Below are 18,164 nucleotides of genomic sequence, written 5' to 3' on the forward strand. Positions count from 1 at the left end.
ATACACACTTGTCACATTCATTTATTTTAAATCCATTTGACAATATTGTTTTGTCAAACTTTTGGTGTCATTGCTTAGGAGCTTGTTTTAGGCCATATAAGGACTTAACAAGTTTACATACTTTATGGGTTTCATTTGGAGACACAAATCCTTCAGGTTGTTTCATATATATCTCATCTTTTAACTCACTGTTTAGGAATGCTGTTTTTACATCCATTTGATGAATATCAAGATCATGTATTATCGCAGTTGCAATTAGCAACCTTATCGAGGTGATTCTCGTTACCGGTGAGTAGGTATCAAAGAAGTCAAGTCCTTCTTTTTGCCTATATCCTTTGGCAACCAATCTAGCATTATATTTGTCAATGGATCCATCCAATTTCAATTTCTTTTTGAATATCCATTCACACTCTAAAGGCTTATTTCTGGGAGGTAACTCTATCCATTCCCAAGTATGATTTTGCATTATGGAATCTATCTAGCCATTGATAGCTTCCTTCCAATGCGGTGCTTCCGGGGTAGACATCGCTTCTTCGTAAGTCCTTGGATCATTTTCTACCATATAAGTTAGAAAATCCTGAGCAAATGATGTGGATGTTTTAGCCCTCTTACTACGCATTGGTTCTTCCTCATTTGAAGATCCATTTGCAGATTCATAAGTTCTCTTATTTGAACTTGACGTTTCCCTATCTTTGTAAGGAAATATGTTTTCAAAGAATACTACATTCCTTGATTCAATTGTGGTACCCTCGTGTACATCTTGAACATCGAATTTGTGTACTAGGAAACGATATGCACTATTATTATTGGCGCATCCAATAAATATGCAATTGATCATTTTGGGACCGATTTTAATTTGTTTAGGCTTGGGGACTTCAACCTTTGCCAAACACCCCCACATTTTTAAGTGTTGGTAGGAAGGAGAATGACCTTTCCATAACTCATATGGTGTCTCTTTCGTTTTCTTAAGCGGTATCCGATTGAGAAGACTATTTGCCGTTAAGATAGCTTTCCCTTACAAGTTCAGAGGTAAACCCGAACTTATTAACATCGCATTCATCATCTCTTTAAGAGTTCGATTTTTGCATTCAGCAATTCCATTCGATTGAGGAGAGTATGGAGCCTTTGTTTGATGAATGATTCCATGTTAGTAACAGAATTATTCAAACGGTGCCCCATATTCACCTCCTCGATCACTACGAATATTTTTAATTCGTTTATCAAGTTATGTTTCAACTTCAGCCTTATATTGTTTAAATACATTTAAGGCTTCGTCTTTGTTTCTTAAAAGAAAGACATAACAATACTTTGTACAATCATCGATAAAAGTTACAAAGTATTTCTTACCGCCTCTAATTTGAACGAATTTCAAATCACATATATCACTATGAATTAATCCTAGAGGTACCGTGTTCCTTTGAATTGAATGGAATGGTGTTTTAGCCAATTTTGCTTCAACACATATTTCGCATTTGTGATTAGGATCATTTTCAAGCGTCGGAATTAGACTTTAATTCATAAGTTTGTGCAACAAATTATAATTCGCATGTCCTAATCGATTATGCCATAAACAAGACTCAAGCAAATAAACAGAATTTGTTACTTTATTCATAATGCCCTGTTTCGGTACAACAGTTAGAACGTTCATCTTGAACATTCCGTCACACATGTATCCTTTTCCTATATACATCTCATTCTTAGACAACACAAATTTATCGGATACAAATACAAGTTTGAAACCATTTTTACTAAGAAGAGATCCAGACACAAGATTCTTTCGAATATCCGGCACATGTAGGACTTTGTTGAGGACTAGCTCTTTTCCAGATGTCATCTTTAAAGTGACTTTACTTTGTCCTTCAATCTTGGAACTTGTAGCATTTCCCATGAATAGTTGTTCCCCTTTTAGTTCTTGATAGTTGGAGAATAATGCCCTATCAGCACACACATGACGGCTTGTACCAGTATCTACCCACCATTCCCTTGTGTTTCCAACCATGTTGCATTTGGACACAATTGCAAATAGACTCATCTCCTGCATTCCTTCGGAAAGGTTGTCCTTCTCAATCATGTTGGCTTGAGTAGGTTTCCTAGGCTTTCGACATTCATTTGAACGATGTCCGGCCTTTCCACAATTATAGCATTTCCCTTTGAACTTTTTTGCCTTCTTGGAGCTATCTCTACGCAGTGCATCATTTGAGATCTTTCGTTTCTTGTTCAGAGGCCTTTGTTCCGTTTTAACAAAGTTTCCTACAAGTTGGTCAATAGGTTTCCTTTCATTTTTCCTATTGTCTTCTTCAATTCTCAAGCGGACGATCAATTCTTCCAAATTCATCTCCTTACGTTTGTGCTTGAGATAGTTCTTGAAATCTCTCCACATAGGAGGGAGTTTCTCGATAATGGCAGTCACTTAAAATGATTCACTTAGTTCTATCTTTTCAGCATGTATGTCGTGCAAAGGGACTTGAATTTCTTGCACTTGGCTTATCGTAGTTTTGGTATCTACCATTTTGTAGTCCAAAAACTTGCCCACAATGAACTTCTTGGTTCCGGCATCCTTGATCTTGTATTTATTTTCTAAAGAATCCCACAATTTCTTGGCTGAGTTTTTAGAACTATACACCCCATATAGTGTATTGTCCAACCCATTCAAAATGTAGTTTTTGCATAGAAAGTCCGAGAGCTTCCATGCATTCAATGCAATAATCGACTCACAATTATTTTCTCCTTCTTGTACGGATGACGCGGTCTCTTTTAGGAACTTTGCCAAATTGAGGGTAGTGAGATAGAATAACATCTTTTATTGTCATATCCTAAAATCCACGCGCACTAAATTTTTTCGATTTTTCACCGTGCGGGATTGAAGTGTTTATAGCTATAGGCGTAACCATATTTGTACCGTTTTGACTTGAAGCCTCTACAGTACTCATTTCTATTACAAAAATAGAAGATTATCACAACACAAAGTAAGGGAAAGGAATAGTGCACAAAGACTATTCCAAAATGAAGAACAAAGTATGGGTTAGACCAAAACAAAACTAAAACAACCACCGACAAATATTGCCTTAAGATTGTTGGTTCCGGGGATTTATATGAACGGTATGATGGTTGTTGATGTTTGTATCAAAACAAATTAATGTTTAACCCGTAGGAGCGTGATCAAACTATCAATATGTGAACTTGAAAGTATAGTACAAAACTACAAAATCAAGGTATCAAAATGAAACAAGAAAAGGAGAAGAAAAAGAAATGAAATCCAAGGCAAGTGATGGCACTTTCTCTTTAAGACAATATTGCCCCGCTATGGTGCTTATGGTTGACGGCACTTGTCTCCCAAGATACAAGGAATGTTTAATCTTTTGGTAGTAACACTTTACACCACAAGAACCGACGAGCCGACGAAATTTCCCCCTCTACAAAGGGAGAGAGATTTTGTAAGAGAAGAAAAGTGTTCAATGCAAAATATGAGTTGGTGTTTTTTAGGGATGTCCAAGGGGTCCTATTTATAGAGGAGGAAGGGGTGTGGATGAAGTGGTGTGGGCCAAGTCGTGCAATCTTTCGAATAGTTGCAACATTCCATCTTCGCTAACTTTGCGCTCGAGCAGCGCTTCAAAAATCCAAGCAGAACATACTTCGCTTGCTTTTCGCTCGAGCGAGCGAGACTGTCGCTTTAGCGAACATCGAGCGACAATGTATTTTAGCACTTTTCCACCTTATTTTCCTCCAATATTTGAACCGCAATTTCTCATTCACCCGGAATTGGTTTCTAATGTCCAAATATACTATGATCATCTACTCGATGAGTAGAACAAGTTGGCCTCTTTACTTTTGTAATTTGACCATCGAATCAAGTCCGAATATTCGGCCGAAGTTGACACGTTAGTCACGCTTTTCGATTTCAATTTTTACTTAACCAATTTCCGATCTTTCATGTTAATTTGGAAACCAATTTCCAACATATATAACATGCGTTACACCATAAAATTGATATAGTTTTGATCACATCTGGTACGGCACAAAATATAACACCTGAGATAGCCAAAAATTTCTATATTCAACATAAAATCAACACAAATGGATATTAATCCAGCACGAATTTAGATGATTGATACAAGATCAAATACAAGATTACACTAGCACAAACTTAGAAAAACACCTAAACTAGTTGGCTATGTGGCATTATAATCTGTGCATCAACAACTAGCATTAAACCAGCCAACGCCATAAAAAATACCAAAACTAGATTCCTATGTACGTCAAGTAAAAACCAATAGCAAAACCATCACAAAAAGCATTCCGAAGAACTACACAAACAGGTTCATACAGCCATCACAAATAGATTTACCCACATGACGACTAGCGTCTATTTCTTGAAGTTCGATTTGCTTTGTCAAGGAAGTTCCACCATCAGGGACAGAAAGGAGCTGGCCCATCTTTGAGAACAATAGTTCGACTTTGCTTCTCGACATCGGGAATGGGCATGAAGTGAAATTCATGTTATATTTCCTGCTCTTTATAGAAACTTAAAATTCTGTGGTTGTCCTATTTAGTTATTAAGCCCCAAAATCTCAATGAAAAGTGATTCTGAATTTGCCAAAATCATCTTTGCACTCCATTTTGCTGGTTTGTTATTCATTGAAAATTGGTACTCTGTGTTAATAACAGAAAATTAGTTCAATTCATTTTGCACGGTTTGTTACATCATTTCCCTTCCTCATTATTTGTTTATTATTTTTTTTATAGCTTGGAATTACTTTGTTTATAATGTTGAGTTGTTAGACTTTTAACTTCCTTTTTATATATAAAATAGTTTGCTCATGCTGACTACGATCTCAAAAGCTGGAAGAGCCCCAAAAGAAAATGATATCTACCGACAAGAGGTTATTTATTAATCTTTATTTTTCGAAACTTACTTTGTCATTTATAACTATTGAATTTAACTTTTTTTATTGTTGTAAAAATAAAAGTGCAAATTCTATGAGAAGGACAATTGCAGGTATGGTGCAAGGTGTTGGGTAAGTATTTTAAAAAGAAATTTAATTATAATTTTCTTAAATTGCTTAAAATTAATTATACTTTTATATTATACAACTTTCTAATTTAGACACAGCAAACAAATACCACAATTCTGTCTCTTTTTTGCTACCACAGGGGAGTGCTATATGGAAGGAAACTGTACATTCGAGCATAGATGTTGAATCAGAAAGAGATTAGTGTATTGTTGTATAGAGAAGAACAAAATACATATGGAAGGATTAAATGTAATACAAAAGTTGTATGGAGTGTAGAAAGGTTAATAATGTATAAAAGAGAAAGTTGTTTTGGTACTTTTCTTTTTGGGAGGAAAGTTAAACAATCGATAACTAGATTACTGAATTCATAAAGCTATTGGCTGAATTTGAAATGTTTTGTCAATATTACTTTGTGTTCGAAAGGCAGTTACGTTCATTAATATACAGTACATAATCAAATGATATGCAAGCATTTGGATTTTATAGTAGTTAAGTTTTGAATGGTTGGAATCTTGTGCCCAATGACCAGAATTTAGATCACAGAAAAATGTCAATGAGAAAAATGGAATAGGAGGTAAACAACCCAATTTTCAAACACAGATTTTTAAAATATGTCCTCTTGATTGTCAGGTTGTTATAATAATGGTGCTATATAAGGACTTTAAAAAAATTTCTTGGGACTTGCAAGAATCATAACGAAAACTTTGTCTTTACTCTATTATAGTGAAACTATGCAAGGACAAATGGTAACTATAAATCTGTGCATTTGCTTTTCTAGTTTTCAATTTGATCATTCGGTTTATTACTACTCATCTAACAGGGTTAGGTCCCTAGTGGGAAAGTTTATGATAGTCTTAGTCTTATTTCATTAGTTTTGCATAATGCTAGCCTTGGTTGGTTTGTTGCATTTGTCATTGATGTAGTCTAATGAGTCCGTTAAAGAATTACAGCTTGGTGGTCGGTTAAGAATATGAAAACTGATAAATTATAAAGTGAGTACTATCAAAGTTCAAATAAAATACAGTGCTTTGATTATTTCATTAACATGTAATAGTATTCATAAATGATTTTAGAGAAGTTCCATGTAACATATTTAGGGAACCGTCTTCTCACTTTAAAAATTTTGAACTGTCTTCTACCACTATTTAAAGTTGTTATTCATTCAAATAGTAAATCAACTTAAACTCACTGGTTGAACACGACAAGAAAATTATTCTTGTGCATGTGTTTGTGCTGTTTCAAGGTCTAATGAAGATTAATTATACCGTAGTGTGTAAAAATCTATTATTTTTCTCCAAAACTAACCAGGTCTTTTAAGAAGAGCGAGGAATAATTGTTGAAAATATTGTTAGTTTTTATTACTGAACGATAACCTATTGAATGTTTTGCTTAATTTATATTGGTTTGCAGTATTCCTTGTTGACGCAATCAAATCAGTCTGTTAAAGAATTCAGCTTGGTGTTTGGTTGAGAATAAAAGAACTGATAAATTATCAAGTGATTGCTCACTAAGTCCAAACAAAATACAATGTTTTGATTATTTCTTTCTATGTTCCAAAGGCCAAAGAAAGAAGAAGGAATGTCTGCGTTACAATCAAAGTCATAACAGTAACTGAATAAATAATTTATGAAGAAAACACATATCCATGGGGGAAAAAGATAATATTTTTCCAAATTGAGGAAGGCTTGTAAGCAAAGAAAAGTAGGCTGTACATTGGAACATGCAATACATTGTTTTTTGGTTCCAAAAGTACAAAAAGCTTCAGGGGTTCCTATAAATTCGAATTTCTACCTATATCAGAGGGAACTTATGCTGAAATACCAATGTATTTCATGTCATCTCTTTCAGAAACGTAACTTTTTTCCTCTAACAGAAAATATGGTTATCAGCTAACCAAGAAAAATCTGCAGGCTGTGTACTCTGTATTACTGCTGCAGATGCCAAATAATTTTCAATATGACTTCAAAATATTAGTGCACAAATAACTAAATTATATAATCATGATAAGTTAAGTGGAGGAGTAATAATTGTAAGAGAATGTTTTGCTAAATCATAATATTGTACAGCTGTGAGTACATTTATATCTTAGCAAAAGTGAATCCGCATTAAGGCTTTGTCTAATTAACAAAAACAAAGAAGAAAATTAAATTAAATTAAATTGACTCCTATATGACTACTGCTAGTTTGCTAAAACTTTTACAGTGTACTCTATTGAAGGAAGTAGGAAGACAGAAAATGTGTCTCCAAGTGAAGGTGCCAAATATATTCGCCACCATAATCAGTAGGTGGATTGCCACGATAGGATAACAATTCTACCGACTTGCTCGGTATGTTATAGAGAAAGAAAGTTTCGCCAATCTTGAATAGCATAATGAATGGATTCCATAAGCTAAAGACTAGCGAATACAAATCTGGAATGTGTGTCTCAGGTCTTAATTGTGCATCTCTGGTCATTGAATAGTCATTGCAAAGAGAATCTAAAGTCACCCCATGGACTAGGACCCACTCCTCCTTAGGAATGGCGCAGGAGCGTCTGTAGCCTTGATATGCTTTGGGGAGCATCCAAATTCTCAAACTGAATGTAGTTAGAATTTCACACCATAACAGGCCATCGCTCGACCTTGAAGATACAGAGGATTGTTCTATTATTCTAGTAATTGGCTTTTCAATTAGCTGTAGATGGTTCTCCCTTCCAATGTCATCTGGATCATATACAACAATGAAAATTGGGGAAGCTACCCAATGAAAAAAACTCCATTAAGCACAAAAGGAGCAATAAATGGCCATGGATACACCCAAAACTTATCAGTGGCAACAAGTATTGATTTAACCCATTTCCTTGTGGTGGAGGAATAAGTTTCGATGGTTATTTTGTTGTCCAATTGCATAGTAGGCATGCCAACTCTCACAACTTTGTAATTTGCCACCAATTGAACTGTATTTTCTTCGCATTATTGGAAAAATAACTAGTTGCAGTAACTTGCTGATCAGTAAAATGCAGAAATAAAATTTATCGACTGATCGAGTCTTGTGACAGCACGATATCTTAAAGCGAAATTGCCCGTTGATAACTGCTGCGACCTCTTGTACAACAGGATACAACGATCACAAACCACTTGTACAGCAATCACGAATAGTTTCTTAGAACTCTCAAGTGTACTCCAGAAAAATATGTAAAACTCTAGTATAAAAATTTCAGAAAATTATAATTTCGTTTCTGATTATTTCATTTTTTGATATATATTCTGCCAAAACGAAATGTGAGTTTATATAAGTACACTGGATGTAACATCCTCCACCATGATCCAAAAAGATTTGCTATTATATTGGGATGTGGATAATGTGTTTTGGAAAGTGGGTTGTTAAAAACGGTCATATTGTACTGGCTACTTTGACCGGTTAAATAATTTCGAAAATGGTTAAAATAAATAAAAAATTTATTTTAATAAAAGAAGCCCAAGGTTCCAATCAAAAACTTTTATATTATTGTGTGATTGTGACCCGAACACTCGACATCCCACACAAATTCTACACTTTCCAACACTTTTGCACTTCATCTAAATTAGTTATTTCTTTCACATGTTATATTTAGTATATAAATATCTAACATACCAATCCCATGGGTACATCCTTACAATGATTGTAAGGTCGCGGCAGAGATACCCACTTGTTGAGGTAGGACTTTAATTTGAGGTTTTGAACGAGGACGGGGATTTGTATATTATGAGTACTTATCTGCATGCAGTATGAAACCCAATAATTGATCAAGAGACCCTTTTCTTTCTCCACCATAGCACGAAGAAAGGAAGAATCTTGAATGGTTTTGCTCCATCTCGTTGAGACACACGAATTTAAACACAGATTTTGGAGGCAATCGAACTAATATCTCCCTTAACACGTCAACTGGGACATCCATCATTCTCTCTCAATCTCTCACTTGAATTGAACACAAATTTTAGAGCAGGCGATGTGTGTGTGTGTGTGTGTTCGCTGACAGAAAAGAAATTATTTGTAATAGGAAAAGGCAAGTTTTATTTCCTTGTACAACTAGGAACACTTTCCAAAAGAAGGCAAGATTTATTTCCTTTCAGGCAATTGAAATTTTTATCAAGAAATATTAAATATTAAAAACTTATTATTCAATTATAAGTTAACTTTTTTAGTATGCCTAACATTAGCATGGAAGAAGAAACTGACTTCGCCTAGGAATAAATTGTATAAAATTTCAAATTTACAAAAAATGAAAAAGAAAAACTATAAATTCTACTGGTGCTTCTTGAGTCAAAATATTTGATCGATCGTTGAAAGTGTTTGTTTAAAATTTAATCACCGAACTCTTTTATCACAAATGGTTACCAAACTTATATAGTTATTTCAATAAACCAACTTTTTACGTATATGTTAGTACATTTAATAATTTTGTTGATGTGTCTAATGGTGTTGCTTATGTGGTCAACAACCTTGGTGAGATCACTGAGATGACATTAATAATCATAGAAGTGTCACCTGCACACACAAGATTGTTTCCAAAACCCAAACGTTGGATATTATTAACCCATCAAAATTTTGCACATAGTTTTCTCGCCGTTTCATCTCCACGCTTGATCTTGCATACTTCTCTTATCATATTTATCAAGTCGAGCTCAATACAAAGTCTTGCATACTTAAATGATTTTCAGCTTTGTAGTTTTAAAAAACATTAGAGCTCACGGTGCTAGTAATTGTTGAAATTCTTTATTTATTCAAGAATTCTGTTGGGAGTTTTGGCTGCTCGATCCATTCAGGCAAAATCAATAGTTAATTGATTGGCACGAATCATGATAATAATTTTTTAAGCATTGATTTATGCTAAAGTTTTCATTTCAATTGAAATTTGATTATTCACCAACAAAGATTAAGAGACGAAAGTAGCATTGCCTTAAGGTCGCGATAAATAAAAAATAAAAAAATTCAATAAATTGGCATGAAGATTGAAAATAATCAATTTCATCACAAAAAAAAAAAAATAATAATAATAATAAATGAGTTGGTACGAGTATTGAATGCAATTTTTTTTTAATGAGAATAGTTTATATTGAAATATTTATAGCGTCTTAAAAATAGTAGAATTCTTGATCCCTCCATATATCTCTCAATTCAAATTCAGAATTTGAATTAATGCCCTTTTCATTCATCCAAAATAGCATTAATTTATGCTAATGATTTCATTTAACTTGAAATCTGATTATTCACCAACCAAGACTAAGAGAGAAATAAACCGCATTGCTTCTAACCTTGGGTCACGATTTCAAAAAATTTCTCACCCCAGACCTACCCGAATGGTATGGGAAATATTGTCCCCGTCTTGCAATGAGTCATTTTTAATACAACTCCGAATTGCCTATTCACCATTTTACCTTCATGTTGCTGCTTCTCTCAAATCATCTTGTTACTAACACCATGTCTTAATTTATCTAAAACATGCCAAATGCCTTTTCTAATTGCGCTCTTTATTTGGACGCATCCCCTAATCTATCAAATAATTTGCCAAAAAACACGTTTTTCGGAACCAATCACCTCATCTGTCACCGCCATAAAGTATATCTATAATGATTGTCACCGCCATAAAGTATAGGGCAGTGCTGCCCAGTACATTACAGAACCCTTACAGGGTTCTCACAAAGGGATGGGATCGAAATTTTTTTCTTCATTTTTTATTGCATCGGGACCTACGTGAGACCGACGCCATGTGGGGTGGGATCGAAATTTTTTTCTTCATTTTTTATTGCATCGGGACCTACGTGAGACCGACGCCATGTGAGGACGGAACCGACGCCAAGACCTCTGTGGAAAAAGCTATATACACAGCTACTTAATCATTAATGAAAGGGATCTCTACTCGATTTTTCTACCAAAAAAATGTTAAATGTTATACGTTTGTTCTTGTAGCTATAACATGGAAAAAAACAAAAGAAAAAAAAAAAAGAAAGATCAAATTCTGTGCCATCTTCCAAGATGAACTACATTTTGTCTCTGTGGACCGAGCTCAGTTGTACATTTTGTAGGCATTGCAGTGGGGGGAAATTTTTTTTTAGAGACGAGATGTTTTTATCCTTCCCATCGATTAATAAAATGGAGTTTTAAGTCCAATAAGAACCTTTAACTGTTGACGGGGAAGGACCTACAGAATTGAAGATTTCCAAATCCATGCGGAATTCGATGGATGAGGGAGGGCACAACTTTTTGTTGAATATTTGTTCAAAATCAATGAAATGATAATGGACTAATTGTTGGACTCAATTGTGAAATTAGTAGAATCAAAATAAATTGAAAAATGAAAATTTTGATTTTTACCTATGCGTACGCACATGCTTATTTTTGTGCGTACGCGAGATGTGCTTTTTCAAAATCAGAATTGATTTTGGTTCTACTATGCATACACACAAATTTATACTATGCGTACGCATAGTGTTAAAAAATATTCGTTGGCTGATTTTTCAATTTGAAACTTGGGAGTCGTTTTAGATTAAAAGTTGTCACTTTTCATCTTGTTTTGGCACCATTTTGTGATGTATTGATTTAGGTCTATAAATAGGTGATAAATGATCAATACAAACAATATTACAAACAAGAAATACATACATTGTTCCACAATTAATCAAATCCATGCTATAACTCATATTCATTTTCTTCTTTATTGTGTTCATCAAGTTTTGGTGAAAAATTTCTCGTGCTTTGTTATTTTCTGCATCAATGCTTGTTAAAATCCTTCAAACCATTTGCCATAACACCCTTAAGCATCTGGAGAGGGGGCAAATATAGTTTAAGGACAACGATCCCGTGTTCAAACCTCAAATTTATTTTTGACGTATTTCGCGATTTCTATTCATTTTGTTTCCATAATTTTGTTGTTGTTTCTTCTCCAACCCCTTATTTTTCAACACTTTTTTTCCCCTTTTTTCTTTTCATATTAGTGAACTTTTATATTGTCAAAAATTTGAACAAAGAAATAGATTGCAAGTGCCAAATCGAATAGGAATAAAGGTCAAGTAAGTTTACTAGTCTCTTAAGATGTCTCATCTGTGTATGTTTATTCCACTTTTACTTGATATTATAGTAATGATAATCGGCTCGTATCGCTGTTACTTGCCAAGGCATGATTTATTTCGAGTTATAACCAAAACTTTTCTTAGGATTTTAGCTCCGTGTCCCAATTACATTTTATAGAAATAATTTTTTATTCTATTATCTTTCGATAATGTATTGACAAGTGAGATTGTATTGAAGATCTTCATGGAATTATACCTGCAAGAGAGGTCGAGTTTACTATCGACCTCATCCCTGGTGGTTCCGCTCTAGTCTCAAAGGCTCCCTGTTCAATGGTTCAAATGGAACTTCAAGGGCTAAAAGTCTTACTCCAATAGCTATTATAGAAATGTTTCATCCGACCTATCATTTCATTATAGGAACATGAACATCAGTCTTATTTATTAAAAAGAAAATGCATATCTATGAAGATATACATCGACTACAGAGGATTGAATCTTATTAGATTAATAAAGTTGAGTAACACGAAAGAGAAAATGTAATGTTTTGATGGACACGGTTTATGAAACTGGCGGAATAATGTTTAACTATAATTCACTTTATTGTAATGATTGGGGACCAACTTTTTACTAGAGATATAGATTGAGGACCACGGTTGCCATTATCACGCTGAATATGACCGCATGTTTGTCTCCGAACACGTTGTCAAAGCCGTAGACGAAGTGTCAGAATCAACTTTCTTTGCAAATTTACCAAATTTCATAGTTTTATTTTGTGCGCTTGAGCCAAAATGAAGTAATCTCTCTTTTTCTTATGAAGGTTAATCTCTCTCTTTCTTATATATTTATGTTTGTGTGTGAGAGAGAGTATATCAAAGCTGCAGACGAATTGTCAGAATCTCTCAGTGCGTAGGTCAACCAAGAATCTTCAAAAAAAGAGTACTTTGAAGTCAATTCAATCTTCTCAACTTTGTATTAAAATCACCCAAATCTTCAAACGGCGGCCACAAAACACCTCTTTTCAAACCCACTGGAAAAATATCCATTCTTGAATGTCTAGAAATTTTCAAGTTCTGAAATGGCCTCGGATTCCAAAATTTACAGTAATCTCTTCATTTATTTCTTGATTAATTTTTGTATATTTTCTGTATTTGTTTCTGCTGAAAATCGAATTACAAGAGGCCAATCTGTAAGAGACGGAGAAGAAATTATATCAAAGGAAGAAAGATTTGTACTGGGATTCTTTAGTCCTAAGGATTCTGATCTTAGGTATGTTGGAATCTGGTACAATGATGTTGAATATCAATCATTGGTTTGGGTGGGAAATAGAGCAAACCCCATCAGTGGCAACGGTGGAGACTTAAGAATTGGGAATGATGGGAATTTGATCATATTGGATGGAAATGCTGATGTGATCTGGTCCACCAATTGCAAAATTGCATCAGATAATTCCTCTGTTGTTTTAATGGATACTGGTGATCTTGTTCTGCTTGAGAGTCATGGGAGTGGTGATCCAAATAAGGCTTTATGGAAGAGTTTTGATCATCCAACAGATACATTTTTACCCGATATGCGAGTTTACATGAATGTCAGTGAAGGGGAGAGGCACGTTTTCACTTCCTGGAGAAGTGCTAGTGATCCAAGTGTTGGAAAGTACTCGTTAGGCGTTGATCCTCGTGGATCGCCTCAGGTCGTGATATGGGAAGGGACGAGTCGAAAATGGAGAAGTGGGCATTGGAATGGCCTAATATTTATTGGTGTTCCAGGGATGAGGGCGATATATTTGTATGGATTTAAGCTAAACAATGACGCTGATGGAAAGTTGTACTTCACATATACTCCCTCGAATAGTACTGATTTGATCAAGTTTTGGATTCGATGGGATGGATTCGAAAGGCAAGAAAGATGGAACAAAGGACTCGAAAAATGGGATTTGATACAATCGCACCCTGTTGATAATGAATGTGATCAATATAACAAATGTGGGCCTTTTGGAAAATGTGATATCAAGAGTAGGCCAGTTTGTAGTTGTATTGAAGGGTTTGTGCCCCAAGATTTGGATCAATGGACTAGAGGGAATTGGTCTGGTGGATGCACAAGGAGGAAAAATTTGGAGTGTTTACCTGAGGTGAAAAGAGATGGTTTTTTCAATGCTGAACAAGTGAAATTGCCTGATTTTGTAGATTATGTGGGACCAGAAGATGTTGAGGAGTGTGAAAATAAGTGTTTGGAGAATTGTTCTTGCACTGCATATGCTTTTGTTAGTGGCATAAACTGCATGATTTGGAGTCGGGAATTGGTCGACCTCGAACAATTTGATGAAGGCGGGAGCACTCTGTTCGTTCGTCTTGACCGTTCTGAATTAGGTATGATAAAATTTGACGCATTCAACGTCCTATCTTATCCAGCCCATCATATCGAATATTATCTATGTCGACTAATAGTGTTATAGAGATTTTGTTGCTATTATGAATACAAATAGTATATATGTAATAATAGTTTCCCAATTTCCTGAATTTCTGATAGCATTCCCCCTATCTTAACTTGAAGAATTTCACTGTAAATGTCTACATTAGATTTGCCTTTGGATTAACTTAATTGTGGCAACTGGCCTATTTCATTAATCTTTCATACTTGGCTTGTATAAATGTTTTCTCGAGTCTTGATTTCGAGTTTCTTTATTACGACAAGTAGAGCCTCTCCGTCTGTTACCTCGCCTTCATGAATTTCTTGTCCTTCGCATTTTTTGAGGAATTGATAAGTGCTTCTTTCGTTCATGATTTTATCTCAAAACAGGTGGCAACAGTAATGCGATGAAAATTGTTATTATAGCAGTTGTTTTGGTGGGAATCTTTTCTCTAACTGCTTCAATCTGGCTCTGCAGGCGCAAAATGAAATTCAGAGGTAAAATTCTGCTGTATAATTAATACAGACTTAAAACTTTATAATAGAGATGTACACTTCTAACACTCAATTTTAAGTATAGACCGTTTAACCAAGAGGAAAAATGAAATGCCAAAACTCGGTCCAAGTGTGGAATTTTCCAGCGAATTTTCAGGACCTGGCGACGTTAGTGTTGAAGGGCCACCAGAAACTGGAACTGAGTTAGCGTTGTTCAACTTTTCGTGTGTGGCAGTGGCTACAAACAACTTCTCGGATGAGAATAAACTCGGAGAAGGAGGATTTGGACATGTTTACAAGGTAATTTCACTTCGGCAGAAGAGGTATATTGTGTTTTTCCTCTGTCTAATTGTATGAAGTTAGCCCCTGTTTGTCATCCATTTTCTTCCATTCTTTTCCATTATTTTTCTATAGTACTCATTTTCAACCACACTTCATTAAAAACATATTACACGTAAATCAAAAACTTTTCCTTTTTTTTAACCACACATTTCAACATCAATCACCATTCNATTAATTACTAAACGTTCACCAATATTAGGCTTTAATCATTAGTTAAAGCACTATAAAATTAAAAGAAATATATTTCAACTCTTCACGATAAAAGATAACAAGACATTTGAATATAACAATACGAATCTGTGAAGAGTTCGCATATTATCTAACCTGTATATTACATGCCAACGTTTCAAAAACGTTAACGGTTAACTACACTTCTTATTGAAGCAAACAAAGAACATTTATATGTACAGAAAGTCAAGACGAACAAAGTATAGAACCAAGAAGAACTTCAACTTCCAAATTACACGCATATAAGCCTTTCAGAATCAGTTGCTCGATCCCTGCAACTACCGGTGCCCTGAAACTTCCTGGCGGTGCTCATTGCCTTGAGTTGGAGCCGAACTTGTATCACTCACTACACCACACACGCAAACAAAATCAGCACATTAATGTATGGTACTCGACAATATTTTGTGATCCTTTGTTAATGATTTACTTACCATGGGATTGGCCAAGTGAATCCTTAGCAGTTCTCATTCCCTCACTTTTGCCAAGCCAAGAACCAACAGCATCTTTAATCTTATCCACCATGCCTGTTCCTCTGCTTTCATTCCCAGCACTCAGTGCATCTTCGCCCTCTCTTTTATTTTCAGTACCAGTGCCTAAACGCCTCGCCAGTTGCTCCGATTCAGTCACTTTCTCTATTGGCTTCTCCTCCCCTGACTTCCCAGTTTCACCCTTCTTCTTATGGAGTGCACTCGATATAGCCTCTGACAATGCCTTATCTTCATCACCAGGCCTAAATTTCTCTGCCAAGTAGTCCTTGACAGAAAGGCCCTTATCAGTTCCTTTAGTGGCCGCACCCTCATTCCCTAGGTGGGCTGCTCTCTCTCCGCCTTCATCCTGAATACCACTGCCCTGAACTTTTGATATTACTGTGCTGGAAGCATCCGCCACTTTGTGATAAACCGGTGCCAATTTCTCTGTCATGGTCGCTGCTACACTATGCGCATATTCTGATGCTGTTTCAGATACGGGCTTTGTGGGTTCTGATACGGGCTTCTGAGAATCACGGCTTTCTTCATGTCCGCCTTCCTCATGTCCACCGTATCCAAGCTTTGAAACTACCACATTCTTGGCAGAAATGGCCTTATCAGCAATTGCAGAGGTTGCATATGATAATTTTCCAGTCAAAGTGTCAGGCTGTGAGTCCTCCTTTTTGCTAGGATCTAACCTTTCCAGAGTTGATTCAGGATTCTCTGAACCTGTTTCGGTTCTAATTGTATTGGATTGTGGAGTAAATTGGTCTGTGGTTGGTGTTGTCTGAGGAGCAAACTGGTTATGGCTCCCTGTATACAATCTCTGTTCTGATTCTGATTTTGATTTCGGGCCGGTTTGGTCTTGAACATTCATCTTGTCGAATTGATGAACAAGTGGACCAACATCTGCTTCCTTACCCCCTGTTTTAGGCATCGAATCAGTAATTGGCTCTGCCAAGAATCACTAGTTTATTCTAGTCCTATATCCTGATAACTTAGGACACAAACATGAAGGATGAAAATTATAACATTGTCTAAATGACATCAACCACGAAAGAATTTACTTATAATTTATAAGCACAAGACAAACAAAGATATCAAAACTAGAGAAATGTATTACCAGTGCCTGTTGGATCAGCCACTTTGGACTGATAATTTGAAGGTGGAATTGCTTCAGGAATGTTCTTTGGAGAATGAGGATCCTCCTCCAACCCTACTGGCTGTCCAATTTTAACCCTCATATTTGCTTCTTCCCTCCCCATAACAGGGGAATCATCAACCTTACCAAAGGAAGTCCGGGTAGTTGCCCTCCCCATGTCGTCCGGTACAGAAGACCTATTTATTGCCTCGTTCTGCATTTCGCCCGGGGCAGAAGGACTATTCATTGCCTCATCCGTCTCCATGGCTGTTGTCATCCCCAAATTGTCCCGTATTCCACCAGAGGCAGAAGGCCTGGTTATTCCCTCATCCCTTACATTTGTATCAAACCGATCCTCACGTGTATCAGTCGGTTTTTCCAAATTGACACCAGTTTGCCCTGGACTGATCCCTTGTCCAAGATCTGTAATCCTAATGGCTGATGATTCATACACTAGAACACACATTCAATATTAGCACGTAATCAGGCTCATTAATAATCTAAGTAGGAGAAATAAGTAAAATCATATCACCAAAAATTAGAGAACATACTTGGGGCATCATGGACTTCAGGATCATCCACCATTTCTTCGTCTTTATCTTCTTCCTCCTCTTCAGAACTTTGTCCATGTCCATGCTCGTGACCATGTCCGTGCTTCTTAATCGTGTCTTTTATTTTCTTCGCCTTATCTTTCACCTTCTTCAGAACCGATTTCTTTTCTCCAGGATGGTGCTCGCCTTCACCTTCTCCCGCTACAACTACAACAAATCAAACTCAGATAAATAAATTATTCAAAAAATAAGCAAAAACTATAAGCTAATAGCTTATAAGCATAATCAAGAGTCAAACCAGAGCGTAACCCCACATGTCCAGGTTCTTCCTCATAGCCATGATGCCCGTGCTGGCGGTGCAATTGAGATTCCATTTTTCCGGGGGGAAAAAAACGTCTGTCTAAGTTTGATTTGAGAAGATGATAAGAGAGAAGAAGATGAGGAATTTATAAAATGGCCAGTTCTGCATGGATGAAGCGATATTTGAGAGACACGTA

General features: G+C 35.8%; 2 protein-coding genes across 3 annotated transcripts; one reads left to right on the forward strand and one right to left on the reverse strand.

The window, feature by feature from the left end:
- Positions 1 to 12,845: 12,845 nt before the first annotated feature.
- Positions 12,846 to 15,354, forward strand: LOC111404222 (G-type lectin S-receptor-like serine/threonine-protein kinase B120). The gene is made up of 3 exons (XM_023033007.1): positions 12,846 to 14,403; positions 14,834 to 14,941; positions 15,024 to 15,354. The coding sequence occupies exons 1-3, from the start codon at positions 13,116 to 13,118 to the stop codon at positions 15,293 to 15,295; spliced, it is 1,668 nt and encodes a 555-aa protein (XP_022888775.1). The 5' UTR covers positions 12,846 to 13,115; the 3' UTR covers positions 15,296 to 15,354.
- A 150-nt stretch (positions 15,355 to 15,504) lies between these two features.
- Positions 15,505 to 18,102, reverse strand: LOC111404223 (low-temperature-induced 65 kDa protein-like). 2 transcript variants are annotated; one of them, XM_023033008.1, is made up of 5 exons: positions 17,966 to 18,102; positions 17,668 to 17,874; positions 17,099 to 17,569; positions 15,940 to 16,899; positions 15,505 to 15,854 (listed from the first exon to the last, which is right to left on the reverse strand). In XM_023033008.1, exons 1-5 carry the CDS (start codon positions 18,039 to 18,041, stop codon positions 15,787 to 15,789), a joined length of 1,782 nt encoding a protein of 593 aa, XP_022888776.1. In that variant the 5' UTR covers positions 18,042 to 18,102; the 3' UTR covers positions 15,505 to 15,786. The 2 variants fall into 2 exon arrangements, with proteins under 2 accessions (XP_022888776.1, XP_022888777.1); XM_023033009.1 differs by having other exon boundaries at positions 17,982 to 18,096.
- Between the last annotated feature and the right edge of the window lie 62 nt (positions 18,103 to 18,164).

Source organism: Olea europaea, chromosome 11 (assembly GCF_002742605.1).
Source record: "Olea europaea var. sylvestris chromosome 11, O_europaea_v1, whole genome shotgun sequence".
Classification (NCBI taxonomy): domain Eukaryota; kingdom Viridiplantae; phylum Streptophyta; class Magnoliopsida; order Lamiales; family Oleaceae; genus Olea; species Olea europaea.

Coding starts and splice junctions, on each gene's coding strand:
- LOC111404222 (XM_023033007.1), top strand. CDS start 13,116: ATGGCCTCGGATTCCAAAATTTACAGTAATCTCTTCATTTATTTCTTG. Junction 14,404..14,833: donor TCTTGACCGTTCTGAATTAG/GTATGATAAAAT, acceptor ATCTCAAAACAG/GTGGCAACAGTAATGCGATG. Junction 14,942..15,023: donor GCGCAAAATGAAATTCAGAG/GTAAAATTCTGC, acceptor TTTTAAGTATAG/ACCGTTTAACCAAGAGGAAA.
- LOC111404223 (XM_023033008.1), bottom strand. CDS start 18,041: ATGGAATCTCAATTGCACCGCCAGCACGGGCATCATGGCTATGAGGAA. Junction 17,570..17,667: donor TGAAGTCCATGATGCCCCAA/GTATGTTCTCTA, acceptor TGTGTGTTCTAG/TGTATGAATCATCAGCCATT. Junction 15,855..15,939: donor TTCACTTGGCCAATCCCATG/GTAAGTAAATCA, acceptor TGTGTGGTGTAG/TGAGTGATACAAGTTCGGCT.